Here is a 16,074-nt window from a genome sequence, read left to right on the forward strand (position 1 = left end):
CAAAAGGTTCAACTCTAATTTTAATCGTTACAACGTTCCCAATTGTGTTTTTTTTAAGATTCCATAAAACCTTAAAATAAAGCCTCATTTCCTCCTTCACTCCTCACCACCACGCTCTTGTCTTCAGGTATTTCTTGTTCTGTATCTTCAAGAACATCTCCTGCCTCTGCGATCGTCTGCTGATGGGGGCACTGCTGTTCTACCTTTGCGGCGCTGCTTGATACTGCTGTGCCCACAAAGGGCAACAGAGAGAGAAAGGGATGGATTGAAGGCAAGAGGAAAAACAAAAGGAGAACAAAGAGCAGCTATATGAAGGATGAAAATGAAGAGGATGAGGAGATAAAAAGGGGAGATCAATCAGGTAAAAGAGGGAAATGGGGGTAAAGGAAAGCAAAGAGAGGTTCTGTCATGTTGGATGAAAGCTGTGCCGGATGGGCAGTGGGCACAGCGTAGAGTCACTGATGGTGCCACCCTCACAGCAGGGGTATGTAAAGGCACAAAAGTTGACCAGATGACTGACTGACACACCACACACACATACAGAGATTAACAACAACATGCAGCGCAGTCCTTTTGAATTACTAAACCCAAACGAGCAGGTATTTCTGAACATTCTGAGAGGCTGGAAAAGACGAGCATACTGTAGAATGAGGTGAAGAGTTGTTGGTGGTGGATGGATGGCAGAGGGCTGGTGCTCTCCTTTTCGTTCTCTGTCCTCCAGCAGGAGCAGTGTGTGTATGTAGGCCAGTGTCCCAGGGCACTCTTGGCTGGGGTGACAACAGTTGTAGCCGACAGATTTGCCTCCATCTTGCCTGGGGTCTCCCAGTCAGCGATCTGTCTATTCCATCCATTCCCAGCCCCGCAGGATGGACAGAGTACAGCTCTGCCTAATAAGCCTGGTCCTTATCATGCCTGATTTTCCACTGCAGACTTTATAGTACCAAGATTTCATCCTTTATATTTCCAGCAAAGTTCATTCACGCTATGTGAGAGTAAGAGTTAGCAGGGCATGCTTACAGAGGCTTGTGATGGACAGATGGAAGGGGGATGTTGAGAGAATAAAAACAACTTGTCTTCTAGCAGCTTTCTGCTTTTACTACCTGGCTGCATGAGGGAATAGTAGAGGAAACACAACTCTACAAAGAGAATGACAGAAGTGGAGAGCTGTACAACCTTGCTAAAGTGTTTAAATTGATTAAAACCTACTGTAAGGAGTTTTTATGTGGTTATAAAACAGACTTAAATTAACACTGATGCCTACAAAAGCAATCAAGACCAGCAGCTAGAAGATTTACTATTTCTATAAAGTTATGTGTAATGCTGTTTCACATCTTCAGACATATATAAATATAATGTTACAGTGTTGGATGTCCAGACCAAACGTGGGTGAAGTTTCAAATCTGTAGGTAGAAGTATGTTGGAGTAATCCCCTGGCTTCTCAGCTCAGTCTGCTGTGAACGCCAGGTTTCACACAGTTTTTTTATACACGCTGCACTTTGTGACGTCACAAAGTGCAGCCTCAGCAGGCTTCTGAGAGCTGGCCAATCAGAAGAAAGCCAGCTTGTAGGGGCGGGGTTTCTTAAAGGGACAGCGCTGACTGAGTGGTTTCATGCAGAGGCTGTATGAGGGCCTGCACAGAGCACCAGTGTGAGAAAAATGATGATAATTTAAACGCTAAATTATTCTAAGCTACTCCACAGCTGTCACAACAGTGAAATACGAAGCTTTAAATTAGCATAATACCCCCCTTTAATATATCGATTGAAGATCCAGTACCAAGTGTGGTTAAAATTACCCCCAACAAAAAACATCTTCATATCTTCATGCTCGCATACAGTCACTCTACAGTTTAATGAATCATGTCATTTGTCTGCTATAGAAGCAGCTAAAACCCATACAGTATTTGGTGTGTGGCATATTGACGTAGGCTGCTCAGCAGGATGAGATACCACACGATTTCCCAGCTTAAGATAGAAGAAATCTTTCTGCAGAAGATGCCACAGCTTTAAAGTTTTAAGGCGGACTACACTAAACTGTATTAAAATGGCTTCAGTCACCCTTTGTTAGTACATTCTGTTTTAATTACTGTCACACAAACTGGATTAACACAGATGAACTCTCATTAAATACCAGAGAAGTAAAGATGTTGCACAGAGTATAACAGTGCGACAGTGTGACAGAAAGACAAAAGAGATGGAGAGTCAAAGAAACTGAAAGAAGATAAAAGACGGGTCGGTCTCAACAGATTGAGCGAGAGAGACAGCGAGAGTGCAAGAGAGAGAGAGGTGAGAAGGCAGGATGGCAGAGAGGGCACTCCGACAGCGAGGAGAGAAGAACGCGGCAAGGTCTCGTCACTGAGCCAACGGGCCCACCACTGTCAACATCATGGCACTCTGTGGTACACACACACACACACACGCACACGCACACAAACACACACGGCTGGCCAACGGCCCTCCCAGCTGCCCTATCCGTAACTGTCTGATTAGTTGTGCTAAGCAGCCCCTCCCCTGCCAACCATGGTGCCATCTGCTACCCAACAACATGGCTGCCGACCAGACAAGCACACACTCACACAAACACACACGTAAACACACAGCGAACCTCATACCTGGCACTGCCCCGCTGCTGTCACACAGAGACACACACATCAAACTTCACAGACACAGGTGTAGCCCAAAGGTATCAACACTTAACATTCGCACAAAGGCATGCACACGGACTCGTCTAATTGCACGCTCACAAGCGGGTCAACACACATCACGAAACCAGGCCACTTCATGCATGCGTTCACGCACACACGCAAAGTTACGCACACAGTTGCAGTAGAGGTTGTGTGTGTGTGCATGTGTGGTGACAGTTGTTAATGCCAGGTAGAAAGAAAGATGCTGTGCTCAAGTGTGTGTGTGTGTGTGTGTGCTCGCTGGCAGCGCTTGAAGGTTCATTATGGCCCCCACCTCTCCTGAGCGACTTCAGCCCGCGTGGCGCCCCGGCCCTTTTATTCCGGGCCGTGATTGGACAAGGGCCTCCCGCCGAGTTGGTTTGCAGCAGTTTTGTCGCGCCCAGATTTCACTCCCCGCTCAAAGCGAGCCTCTGGCGGGACGCGGCATCTGCTGCCTCACCTTCCTCATTTACACTTCTCCGCCCTCACACACACACACAGAGCTCCGTTCGCCGCCTTTCCAGACCTTGCTATCACGATCTACAACTGCGGGGAGAAAAAAAAAGAGAGCGAGCTAGGTAGACGTACAGAGAGGGGGCGCAGCAGCGTGACATGTTTAATAGAGTTTGGGGAACTTTGTATATAAGAGTCACAGCGGTTGGTCGGTAGCTTTTTATCTCTCCGCCTCTCAGCATCCATCTTCTTGTTTCAGGGTCACAGAAAGGAGAGCCTGGCCTTCGAACACAGGCACTATCTGTCTGTTGGCATCTCTTCTTTCATTTTAAAGGATCTGTTGAAGCTGCCCAACTTGTAAGTTCAAGAGTTCTTCAGCATGTGTCACACAAGGCTTTGAATCCTTTTCCTGAGTCATCTAACACTTTAAGCCAATTAAAAGTCGGCCTCATCATACTCCTCCTACACTCCAGTCCAAAGAGACTTCAGTCCCCAAAGTCCTCACTGCAAGTTTTGTCCTATTGAGGGTCTGGCAGCCTCCTGACCTTCTGATTCATGTAAACTGCAATCTTTTTTCATCTGTGCATTCAAAGACGGCTTCTCCCTGGTTGTCAACCAAATGCTAGTCAATAAAAGTGTCTGAGTTGGCGTTAAGTTTTCATTGTTCAGAAGCTCCAGGTAAAAAAAAAAAAAGAAGGTGGCCTTGTGAGTAACATCTGGATGTGACGTAGTCTGGCAGGTTTGTAATAAGAAGTAAGTCTCTCCTGTGTAAGAGCTAAAAAAAGTACAGATGTATCGTAACAGGGTGAAGTGCATACTTCCCATGGGCAGCCAGATGAAACCAGTGGACTATGTTTCAGAGAAAGAGGATGTTATACTGTGTTTAAAACACTATTCAGTCACCTTGTGGTCTTTTCTTTCACAGTCAGAATCATTAACTTTACTTCTTTTGCTGTCAGGATTGTTGTTAGCACGCGGCCCGCTTTGGTTTGGTGTTATTACATTTGTATTTCAAAGGCTCATTATTATAGTTCTGTATTTTTATGTAATGTACGTAGCACCACGTTATTGTTAGGGATGCACCGATACCCCTTTTTTCAGACCAAGTACAAGTACTTACATTTGGGTACTTGCCGATACTGAGTACCGATATGAGTACTTAATGATATCATTACAGTTCTCATTACGACTTTAAAAGCATGTTTCATTTTCATCAGATGTTCCTCACTTTCTGACTGTAACAAAGTAAATCGACAGAATGATGCAACTGTTGCTGATTTTAACACTCACCTCTGTTTAACTTGCAGACATGGCCCTGCCACACATTTTACTTTGGGTAATCTAACACATTCAGTGGATTTCAGTACATCACAACACACCACATATAGTGTAAAAAAGGTCACATGATGAACACTCCCATTTCTGAGCGCACCTGAATGCAGCACTACACAGCGCATCCCCCGGAAAAACGGAAGTGAGGGAGACATGCCCGGACTTGATTACTGCACTTACTACGGAGACATCAGTGATCGCCGACGGACTCTTTTTATCGTGTGTGTGAACATAAATATGTAAGTTAGTTTGCCTTCATGTTTATGTTACACTCTGTTAGCTTCCGTTTGGTCATGAGTGTACATGTTAATGCTGTCTGTGAGGACTAACCCCTCGATCCCACAGGATCCGTCTCCGGCGCGTTCCGTCTGCGCCGCGTTTCTGGTCCGTCAACGGCACGAGCCCTCGCCCACAGGAAGCGTGTCTGGTCCGCAGCGCAGCGGAGCACTGGCCCAAGCGGCTGGATTCGTGAGATCACAAGATCACAGGAGAGCTACATTATTGCGCGAGAATTGAGAAATCACACGATAACATCACTGTTAGCAGAGCAACACACAAACTACAGTTCACTTTGCACATCCAAGGTTGATTATCTGCTCATTTGGAAATCATTTCGGGATTTTTGTGCTTCTACCATGGCTGAGTACACTTCTTTTAGCGGAGCAGAGCGGAGACGCGCTTCTGGGACGCACCGGAGATGGATCGTGGCGCATGCTGTGGAATCAAGAGCATTGACTTGAATGGGCGCGATCGACTCCGGAGGTCGCGGCACAGATGGAACGCGCCGGAGACAGATCCTGTGGAATCGGAGGGTAAAGCCTTTTTCTGAAGAGTGAAATTGCTCCTTTTCCGCCTACCTGCTTAACTAACAGGAGGCTAACGTCCAGCCGTACAGTGGTATCGGGTGCGGTTGTATCGGCGTAGTTTAACGAGTACGAGTACTTAAGCTCCGATACCGCCCGATACTCGAGACCCATTGAACTCAAATCATTTGCCAATCCCCCCAAAATAAGTATTTATATAATAAAATTGAGTTAATAAACGTGCAACGACTAGTTAACTATTGGCTTTAACAAACAACCACTAGTTGACTGTGAAAACTTTCGTCAGAGGCAGCCCTAGTTGAAAGTGTTACAGATACATGAACAGTAATGTTCTGAAATGGCCCAGGAAGCGATAGTCGCAAGTTCTCGATGAGCGAGGGAGAGCAAGTTAACTTTTGAGCAGAAATATTTTCAGTTCCCGTCCATCTCCAGCTTTAATCTAGCCCCCTCATAAACATGGATGCTCGATTTCATAGGGATAACCAAACTGGTGGAAGATTTGGGGAATAGCAGGCTTTCAACTGGTCCAAACTGCAAAGCAGGCACACAGGTCTCAACAAACCGTGGATACAATAACGCATGCAAACACACATCTACTCATTCGCGCCTATCTGGCATGTGTTGAAACAGAAGTTATGCCGGGCAGTTTTCACTGTGGCCTTTGGGATCTGTGATCACAACACAGGGAGAGACGAGGCCGGATGGAGACAAGGAGAGAAGAAAAGAAAGAAAGTGAAGAAAGACAGGAGCAAACAAACAAAACAAACTTAGTAAAGCCCTCTGCTGGGCTGGGGCCGGGACTGGAGTGTGTGTGTGTGTACGTGTGAGTGTGTGTGTGAGGCGATGTGAACAGAGTGGCGGGGATTAGGACAGATCCTGGGCTGTCCAACTCACAGCTGGCTGATGATCCAATCCTGGAGCGCAGCGCAGCGCACCAGCCGCCATGGGACCCCCGGATGCGTGCATGCATCTGTGTGTGTGTGAGGGTTTGTATCTGTGTGTACAGGCATGTGGATTGGACTGATGTGCGTATCAGTGTGCACATTTGGAGGCGTGCAGTTGTACAAACAAGTGTGTGTATGTGTGTGTGCATACATAAGTGTTAATCAGAAAGGAAGGTAGGGCTATCGGAAATCAAGCAGAGGCTGTCTGTGCTTCATGTCCCCCGTTTGAAGGTGGGCTGTGATCATTTGGGCCACGAGAGGAGGACAGAATGAAAGAGGGGAGAGAGCAAGTTGCAGAGAGAGAATCAAAGAGATGCCTCTCAAGGCTGGTCATGCAAACGCCTTCCAGCCCCGCTACTGTGAATCTCACACTCTTTCTACCAGCACACACAAACACAGTAACACAGACCAGCACACAGCGGCTACAAAGACTTCGCATGGCTCTGTAGCGAAGAACAAGAGAGGGCAAACAGAGGCATGACTACGAATGAACTACATGTAGCTCTGCATAACCCCAGAAGGCCCGCAGATAGACTGACAGAGAGAGAGAGAGAGAGAGAGAGGGACAGAGGTAGAGAGAGGGAGGGGAGGGAGGTACGCTTGAGGTTGTTTAGTTTGGAACAGCATGAGAAAAAGCAATAGAGAACATGACGATTGAGGAAAAAAGGAAGAACAAAAAGGCAAATATAAAACGCAGCCCTGGCCTGAGGACGGACAGAGGCTGTGACAAAATATCAGCAGGTTTGTATGTGACATGCGGATGTGTGTGGGAGTGGGCATCTGAGTTTGATGGTTGCTTTCCAGGCTGCTCGAAAAACTCCCAGGAAGATGCCCTCCTGATATACTATGTAACCTTATCTTTAAAAGCTCAGACAAGCGTCCCTGGATGGATTAACCTGAGCAGCTTAACCAGTATTCTTGCTTTACATGATACGACAGGCACAGTGCTGGGGTTTAATGAAATATATTCATGTTCTGATAATGGACTTGTGTAGCTTCCCAATAGGGCTGGGCGATATGACCAACATCTTATATCACGATAAAGGATTTTTCATATCTCGATATATCGTGCTTTCTGGTAATTTAACAAATAATTAGTCATTATGAAATAAACACATAGTAAAGCCTACTTTTGATAATCCTGTGTGAATGAAATACTTGACAAATAAAAAGTACTGAGTTTCCACTGAGTCCTTTACTGCACGTTGTGGGTCCGCCCTCTCCATGTTAATAAACAGCGCCTCCCTCTACGGTTCGCTCCAGGTTCACTCCCTCCTGCGAGGCTTAGAACGTCAAGCGTGATCAAACTGATGTAAAAATTGCCGTAAAGCAGTTCAGCCGCTGGTTTTGTGACATCACAATAGAGATGATATAGAAAAATACATACGACAGACCTTTTCATATCGTTTTGACGATAGATTTATCGTCATATTGTGCAGCCCTACTTCCCAATTAAATATTTTGTATGTAGCGAGCCACATTTACACAAAGTGCTCAAACTCAACAAAAAAGCCTCATCAAAGCCTCAACCAAGTTTCTAGTAACTGTCACACACACACGTGTCAATGTTCAGGATTACAGACATACTGTGATAAAGGCATTTAAGACTTTCTTCCTTCTGTCAAATGTGATAATGTCCTCTGGTTTGGGGCTAATTGTGTCACAAATATTTGTATGTAAACATGTGTCCATGTTGTGCTGATGGTGTAGTTAAATTAGGACTGTTTTGTAGCTTCTTTCTTAACAGATTTAATAAAACACCTGTTCATGTTCCTCACATGATGTAAAATGTCATTTTCAGACACTAAAACATTTGATCATGTGTTTGTAGAACAAAACACTAGCAATAAGCAAAAGTAGGTCCTTAAAAATGTCGGCCTGCAGACGTTTGTGCTGCTCTATCTTGTGAAAATAATTCGGGCTCTCACAGAGACGCAGACATGCCGGTCTCCTTTTCTGCTTTTCTGCGATTCAACTTCATCTACACGCTTTTTTTAGTTTAATGATTGTGGAATATAAACTTCTACAACACTGCTTTTTAAGAGCATTAGCCCTAAACCTGACTTTAATACTGAATGTGCTCATTCTTCTCGGTCTTCTCAGTCAATTTCAACATTATATCAGATGTCAGAAGTGGCTTTTACTACTAACGACCAAAAATTGAATTTCAATGGCTACATGCTCAGCCAAGTCAACAGCTGTCAAACATCCCGTATGCATCTGCGGACAGATAAAACCATAAACTCTCTCATGCACACAGACCCACACACATGGCAGTTAAATGGTTTCGTCCAGTGGCTCCTCTAGTACAGGTCAAAGTCATCATGTTGCCATATTAATATGCATGTCATTCTCCACAGCTGGCTGCAAACACACACACACACACTAACACACACTTCTTGCCTGCCTCATCCCTTAAACACACGACAGCCCGCCATGCAGCCAGTGAGTTAGCGCTGGCCAGCTGACAGACAAACACACTTAAACACAGATCAAGCCAGGGGCTGCGGTGGACTCTCACACACACAAACCGCCAAGCTAACAGACACACACACACAAATACACATGCACACACGCAGATTACACAAACTTGCATCCCGCAGCCTCCAGCACCACAGGGCACCGCCGCCACATCTGTGCCCATCTCAGACACCTCGGCTGTGGGCAGCGGGGGTGAGAGAGAGCCCTGGGCGGCTGGCATGGGCTGGCATGGCCCTGGCAGTGGCTGGTGTGGAAGAGACCAGCAGCCAGCGGATGACAGGAGCGGACAGAGGGATGGGAAGGAGAAGGGAGGAATGCAAAGGGACAGGGGGAAATAAAGAATTATAGGAAACTGAAAGAGAAGAAGCAAAACGTATAGAGGATGGTGAGAAAGGCCAGCTAAGAGCTGAGAGCTGCAGGAAGAAACAGATTAATGTATGGATGGGTGGGATAAAAGGAAAAAGAATAACAGAAGAAGTGATACAGGAAACCGACGAAAAAAGGAGTGGAAAAATGCAGGAGTAGATTAAAAAAAGAAATAAGATAGAAGATGGAGGTAGGAGGGAGGGGAGCCGGTAGCGCCCGTCGTGAGAGCGGGTGCAGGGCACTGGCAGGTGGCACTGAGGCCAGGCTGTCCAGTGACCATCAGCCACACGTTTTTCTATGCGTGTGTGTGTGTGAGTGCGTGCGTCAGGGACAGAAGAAAGGTTCAGGCGCCATTTTGGCTCTGTTGGAGCTGTTGCTGGGCTGGGCACTGGCCTGGTGGCACGGAGCGGGCAGTGTGTTTGTGTGTGTGTGTGTGTTTGTTGCATTATGTTGTGGCATGCTTAACAGGATTAGAGGTGACCTGGTGAGGTCCAGTTGGTACCGGGACCATGGCACAGCGGTACGCATGTGTGTTTATGTGTGTGTGGTTTGTATAATAGGATTAGCTGTTACCTGGTGCGGTACAGTTGGTGTGCTGGTCTGAACTGGACTGGACTGGGCAGAGCTGGGCAGGAGCTGGGCAGAGGGGAGCGCTGTGTGTGTGTACGTGTGTGTGCATGTGAGTGTGGTGGCATGTATAATAGGATTAGGTACTACCTGGTGAGGTGCAGTTGGCGCTGGGCATTTGCCAGCTGTTCTGCTAGGCTCAGGGCTTCGGCCTGCCATTGGCTCCCGTCCTTTTGGACCGCCTCCAGATGCTGCCGACAGCCAACCAGCTCTGAGCTCAGCCTTTCCACTTCCTGTCCCGCAGAGATGGAAGGAGAGTGGGAAGAGGAGGTGAGGACATCTTTCACAACAACCCACCTTATGCCCTCAGACAAACAAGGCCGCTTAAAACCTCATGTTAATGTTAAATATGGGACAAGGAAATTATTTGATCATCTAAAATTCAACTAGTTTTATTAAAAATGGTGTTATAGTATGACATATAAGAGCACTTTGTCTATTAAAAGTGTAACCATGAATTCTCTCTATTGCACAGCATATTTAATAATTATTTTCACTGCACAACTGACGCTTGGTCAAATTATTTGGAATAAATTCAGACGTTTTTTTAAAAAAGAGAGATTGATTTTGCTTTTACAACACAAAAAATGGTGACAGACAACTAAATTATTAAGCTGACCAAAGAAACTACTCATCTCATCAAAACATGTAATAAATCTACACTCTACACGGGTGGAAAGCAGACATACCTGTGCAGCCTTTTCCATCTGCCTGCTGGCCTTGGCGTTTAGCTCTCGGAGCTCTCTCTCTGCCTCCTGTTTCTTCAGTTGGGCCTGGCTGAGCTGATATCGCAGATCCACACACACCTAGAGATGACGAGGACTGATTTAAAACAGCCAGTCCTCCGATCAACCGATATTACTTCCTGTCTGTTTCTCCATCATTTGCCAATTTTTGATTATTTCTATCGTGTTGCACGATCCCTATCTTGGAAGGTCTTTCATTTGAGCAATCAGACAGTGCTATTTATTCTGTTATTTTTTCTAGGCTAAAGTTTGATGATCTACATACAGTATCAAAATACGGACCTTCAGAAAGCAATGATATTAGTCGACACAATCCAGCCTATTAATTGTATGATTACCAATAGTAATCCTTTTTTTAAATTAAAATCAGTCTTCTATGGTGCTACCTCACTTTATATTATTACTACTAATGATATTAATAAGTTATACATGTATAAGTGATAAAAACACTTGTAATAGTGTAGAAATGTGACACTGGAAATTAGTTTCCTCTCACTCAGCACAGTCAGAGATCAGGGTCAAATATAAAAACTAGAGTAGATCATGATTTTGTGTCTTCAAGACCATCTGATGCAAATATATCCATAGATTTGCAACACAATGTTACCAAAACCCAACAAAGCAGCTTTACATGAAGCTTGTATATATGCCCTACCTTAAAGTTGTTCACACTGAGGTAATCATGTTGAATTCACCGTCCAACAGCCAAAATGTAACTCCGAAATAGATTGACGTTTGCTGCCATCCAGTGGCACAATAAAAGCATTACAGGTAGACAATACAGCTCTTTACCTTTGCTTCTTCAAAGTTCATTCATGTCTTTTTAGGTGCTGCTCTTGTAACAAAAGTGTATTTCAGTTTTCCAGTGCAATACTGAAGCCGCTCAAACTGCTCAGAGCAAACTATGAACAACACAAGTACCAATAAAGAGCAACAATAAATACACATAAAGTTAAGGTTTGGTTGCACATTTCACAGTGTACCTTGGTATTGTCTTGTTCCTGAGTGGTGAGTTTCTGAAGAGTGTCTTCCAGCTGATTGGTCAGAGAGCTTTTGTCTCTTTGAGCTCTGTCAAGCTGCCCTTCCAACTCGGCAACATGCTGGGAGAGGCTGGACACCTGAGTCACACACAGAGACACACAACTTGAAAATGAAATGCCACTATACGCACAACATGGTGAATTTGTACTGTGTAATCAAACAGAATATCAATCTTATACGTGTGCAAAACTGTTGCCTCTTTGTACCTCCTCCAACACCATTAAAGTGCAAGTGGTGAAACTAATTACACATACAACGGTTCTCTACACACAAAGAGAGGGAGTAAGTCAAATTACTGTATGTGCCAGCTCCTCTTTCTGTTTGCGAGCCTCAGCTCGGCCCTCCTCTCTGGCCTCAGTCAGTCTCTTCTGCAAAGCCTGTGCTTCTTGTTCTCTGTGTTCCCTCTTTCGAGCCACCTCCCTGGACAGCTGCTCACACTGCACCTCCACCTGCGGCAACAGTAGGAAGAGGAAACAAAATTAAGGAGGACACCTGGGGAGGAACTTTTTAGCTGAGAGACTGAGTTTTACAAACAGTTTTACTCTTTTTAAGCAAACACAGATGAAAATGTTTTGCTTACCCGAGCTTTATACAGATTTGCTTCTTCCGCCATCTCCACGGCCTGTTTGACCTGGAGACAGGCTGACCACTCCCTCTGTTGCGCCTCCTGCTGACTGGCCCGCACGGCATGCAGAGCCACCAGCAACTCATCTCGCTCCCTAAAAGTTTGACACATAAAGAAATGCACAAGTGCAAAAAAAACAGTTATTATTTTTTAATGTTTTTGTGTTTTTGTATACTTTGTTTTGTAAGTGTTATAAACATGAAGAAAGACAACATCTATCACAAGTCAGCAACAAACTATCTGACGAATGGATATATCAACGAATGTACTAAAACTGATACAATGTGGCTAACTTGTGACTTATTAGTAGAATGTATTTGTATGTGCTTGTGTGTGTGTACTACCACTGACTTTGTGAGTCGCTCAATAGCCTGGACATGCAGATTTGTGTGAGTCCCAGCCAATATAGCCTCATGCTGCGCACACTTCAGACACAATCCTGCCACATGGGGAGCCCCATTAGCCCTCTGTGCATCAGCAGCCTGTTTCTCCCTGTGTCTCAGGCGAACCTTCAGCTCCTCACACTCCTTCTGACTAACAGACAGATCCTTCCTGAGGATGGTAGCAAAAGATGGGAACAAAGAAACAGAGAGGGAAAAGGGTCAGGAATATTGCTCCTCTAATGCAGAAGCAATAAAAAAATGGAAGAAAAGGCTGTAGTGACTCTTTTTTTGTGTGAGTGTACACTAACCTGAGGGAGATGACCTGAGCCTCAAGGCTTTCAATCTGGGCCTGGTAGATCACTTTCAGTTGATCCTGGTGAATACAAACATTTTCAAAACAGACATTTGTAAAATGTAATATTTCCCAGTGTCCTCAGAGAATGAGCCCAGCTCTTCTTGACTGAGAAAAAGCTATGATATTGCAGGAATGTCAAGAGTGCTGTTAACCATGTGGGTTGGGGGTTGAACAGATCCATCATCCCTACCAGCTCGTTTTTCCATGTGGTGTGTTCTGTTTTCTGCAGCATGCTGTAGCCTGTATTGGAGGCTACGTGGCTGGTTGCTGCAACACTCTCGTTCACCTGAAAAACACGAGGACAGATAATAAGTCGCTTTTCACAAGATGATTATTCTTTTGAAAAGTGTAAGTTTAATCCCGACCTTACACTTCTACTGTACGGTTTGTGAGCAGTTTGCAGTTTACATCCCTTATTCATATTGCAATGTATGCCTGATGTAGGAAAGCTTACTGTCTGTTCCTTTATTAAAATATAAATGTTTTATATATTAATATATATGCCCAAATATATATAGTAAGAATATATATTACATTATACCTTATTTCACAAGCAAAAAGACTCGTGATTTTACCAAACAAACATTACCGTGGCGTTTCCGATAGTATAGTCTTTCAGAGAATCATCCACAGCTTTGGATTTTAGTTCTGACTGCAACCTCTCGTTTTCCACCACAACCACCCTGATCCGCTGTTTCAGCCCCTGCAGCTCTTCCTGAAGTCACACACACAGGAGGAAATATGTAAAATGTATCCAAATCAGCACAAACACACAAAAACAAACTTCAAATACAAACACAATAAATTTGTGCACATACTTTGCAGAATTTGACCTCGGCCTCCAGGTGTTGGATGTACTCTGATTGGTTGTGAATCATTGGGACTAAATCCTGAAAAGCAGGCAAACTGGACCTTCCTTCCTCCTCTTCTTCTTCTTTCCTCTAACATCGGAAAGAAGAGCGATAATCATAAACGCAGCTACACACAGTGGCGTGTCATGTAAAGCATTGATATCGTGGAAAAAAAGCCTGAAGATTTACCACTTTTAACTGTGGGATCTAGCAAATATTGGGCCAAACAAAGGTGCATGACCTACCTTAGATGGGGAATGTTTCTTTGAAGGTGAGAGCGAAGAAGGAATTTCTTTACACTGCTTCAGAAGAAGGCTCTTCAGCTGATTAACTACAAAGCCAAAAAACACAGACATAGTCAAAACACACAATGAGCATGTTAATATAACTTTTAATATTATCTGTCAACAGGATTATGACTAAGGACATCGCCAGGAGCTGCATTACAATGTCTTTGTCAGACAGTCTTCCCACAGCTAATGGCTGAGTCACCTGCTTCGCTCTGTGTCTTTTGGCTCCATGCAGCCCTCTCCTGTTCGGACATGGCGAAGAAGTGTCTGCCATCACTGCCTCTGGGCTCCTCCACCTCTTCTCCATCAGGCCTCAGCTGCTCCAGTGAACTGCTCAGCTGCTGGATGCTCTGGTTGGCTCGCTCTGAAACCAATAAGTGCACACATAGACATCAGTCTCATACAGTATGTGACCGCTGAGCCCCACGGCAGTAAAGTTGGTGTCTAAGAACTTGCAGAGCATATTTTTAACTAAGGAAATTAAAAGAGAGGAAAACAGAAACTTTTCCATATGATATTAACGAAACATTGAATTGGTGGGGACTCAATCTAATAGGTAACCCTTTGAATGCTATCATGAGTATTGCTGAATGAACCAATTACAATCTTGATGAACATCCTCTTGGTGCGAGAAATAACAACTAATACAGGCTAACAAACAGTGCTATGGATTGTGAAGACCAAAAGGTTCTTTCACAGCAAATATGGGCTTGTCAGGGTAGGAAAAGAACAGGTGTATTTAATGACAGTACTTTATGATGCCTGCATTTTAGAAGAAGAAGAAGAAGGTATACTTTAGGAGGGGAAATTCAACGTTTTCATTCTGCTAGTTCAAACATGTTACACAAACATAGGCACGACATACACACACATGCACAAACAGGACTCTATGGACATGCACAAATTGAGAGATGTCAGAGTGAGGGGGCTGCACATGCACATGGAATGCACCCCAAGTAGGTGGGGTCTGGGTGCCTTGCTCAAGGGAACTAGCACCTCTCTAGCTACCAGCCCCAATTCCATATTTGGTCTATAACGGAACTTGAACGGGCCAAACTCTGGTTCCCAAGACATGTCCCTACAGAGCCAAGTCCCTACAGACTGAGCTACTGTCTAGTGGTAATGTGCATGCTGGTACACTGTATTGGCATACATGGACCCTTTAATACAGAGCATTTCCTACTAACAAAAGTCTAGAAAATATCTAATATGAAAAAAGCCTATTCAATATTAGTTTTGGCCTAATATGGCTTAAATTATAATGATTTTTTGGACAAAAAGTCTGTCAAGGACTTAGAAGCAGTGTTAGCAAACTGAAGTTTGAGCATGCGCATTTATGTTTTTAGTCTTAGCCAAGTTAATTCATTTCTATCAGGATGCTTTTTAAGTCAGTCGGCCCGAAGAGCAACAGGTGGCAGTGACATGTCTTTAATTGCCCTCTCCTCTTGGTACCACAGTTTTAATGACTTAACTTCAAGTATTTAAGAACAATGCAAACAACACATTTTGAGAGGGTCAGCTTTAACACGGTACTGTAGCTATTGACAACGTTAACCACTTGACTCCTTACTTAGCTATTAGCAAATTTGACACGGTAAAAGCTTAACTTACGTCTCAGCTCTTTGTGATAAGCACCCAGCTGCTCGTCTTCCTCCTCGTCTGAGTCTAACGGTTTCATTTATGAAATACCGACCTTAAATCACGCTATGTCACTAACAAATCATGCTAAGCTATGCTCAAGAACTACAACAACAACCATAACATCTCGCACGTCGTAACGGCCACCGAGTCTCACAGCGGTACATTGGTTTTACTCTACTCTACGCACTCCGGAGGGCGGTGTTCTCGTTTCTCACAATGTAAGCTATATATTACCGCCCGGCAATTTAGTCGGTGTGTGCCGCGAATACCAAAACGAGGCAACCATCTGCTAACGGCTCCCACTTCCGTAAACTCAACCAGATGCTGGGAGTTGTAGTCACTGTTTGTAGGCACAATTAGTTGTTTCACGTCTGCCGCTCTGTGGTGAATACGGGGAATTAAAGCCAAACTTAGTACGATTTTACAGCAAAAACTAAGACAGTATTTGTGATA

General features: G+C 44.5%; 1 protein-coding gene across 2 annotated transcripts in view; it reads right to left on the bottom strand.

The window, feature by feature from the left end:
• The window catches only part of sdccag8 (SHH signaling and ciliogenesis regulator sdccag8), a 43,826-nt gene extending 28,083 nt beyond the window's left edge, over window positions 1-15,743 (bottom strand). For both annotated transcript variants that reach the window (XM_069658035.1, XM_069658036.1), the window contains exons 1-13: window positions 15,592-15,743; window positions 14,183-14,344; window positions 13,936-14,021; window positions 13,658-13,780; window positions 13,429-13,554; window positions 13,030-13,125; window positions 12,793-12,857; window positions 12,453-12,653; window positions 12,057-12,195; window positions 11,773-11,925; window positions 11,419-11,553; window positions 10,379-10,495; window positions 9,780-9,922 (exon numbers count right to left, since the gene is read on the bottom strand). In XM_069658035.1, the coding sequence (XP_069514136.1) occupies window positions 9,780-9,922; window positions 10,379-10,495; window positions 11,419-11,553; window positions 11,773-11,925; window positions 12,057-12,195; window positions 12,453-12,653; window positions 12,793-12,857; window positions 13,030-13,125; window positions 13,429-13,554; window positions 13,658-13,780; window positions 13,936-14,021; window positions 14,183-14,344; window positions 15,592-15,658 (1,613 nt within the window). In that variant the 5' untranslated portion in view covers window positions 15,659-15,743. The remainder of the gene's footprint in view (window positions 1-9,779; window positions 9,923-10,378; window positions 10,496-11,418; window positions 11,554-11,772; window positions 11,926-12,056; window positions 12,196-12,452; window positions 12,654-12,792; window positions 12,858-13,029; window positions 13,126-13,428; window positions 13,555-13,657; window positions 13,781-13,935; window positions 14,022-14,182; window positions 14,345-15,591) is intronic.
• Window positions 15,744-16,074: the final 331 nt, after the last annotated feature.

This window comes from Semicossyphus pulcher, unplaced genomic scaffold (genome assembly GCF_022749685.1).
Source record: "Semicossyphus pulcher isolate SPU_LCO1_2020_fin unplaced genomic scaffold, fSemPul1.0.p SCAF_12, whole genome shotgun sequence".
In the NCBI taxonomy this organism is placed as follows: Eukaryota; Metazoa; Chordata; class Actinopteri; order Labriformes; family Labridae; genus Semicossyphus; species Semicossyphus pulcher.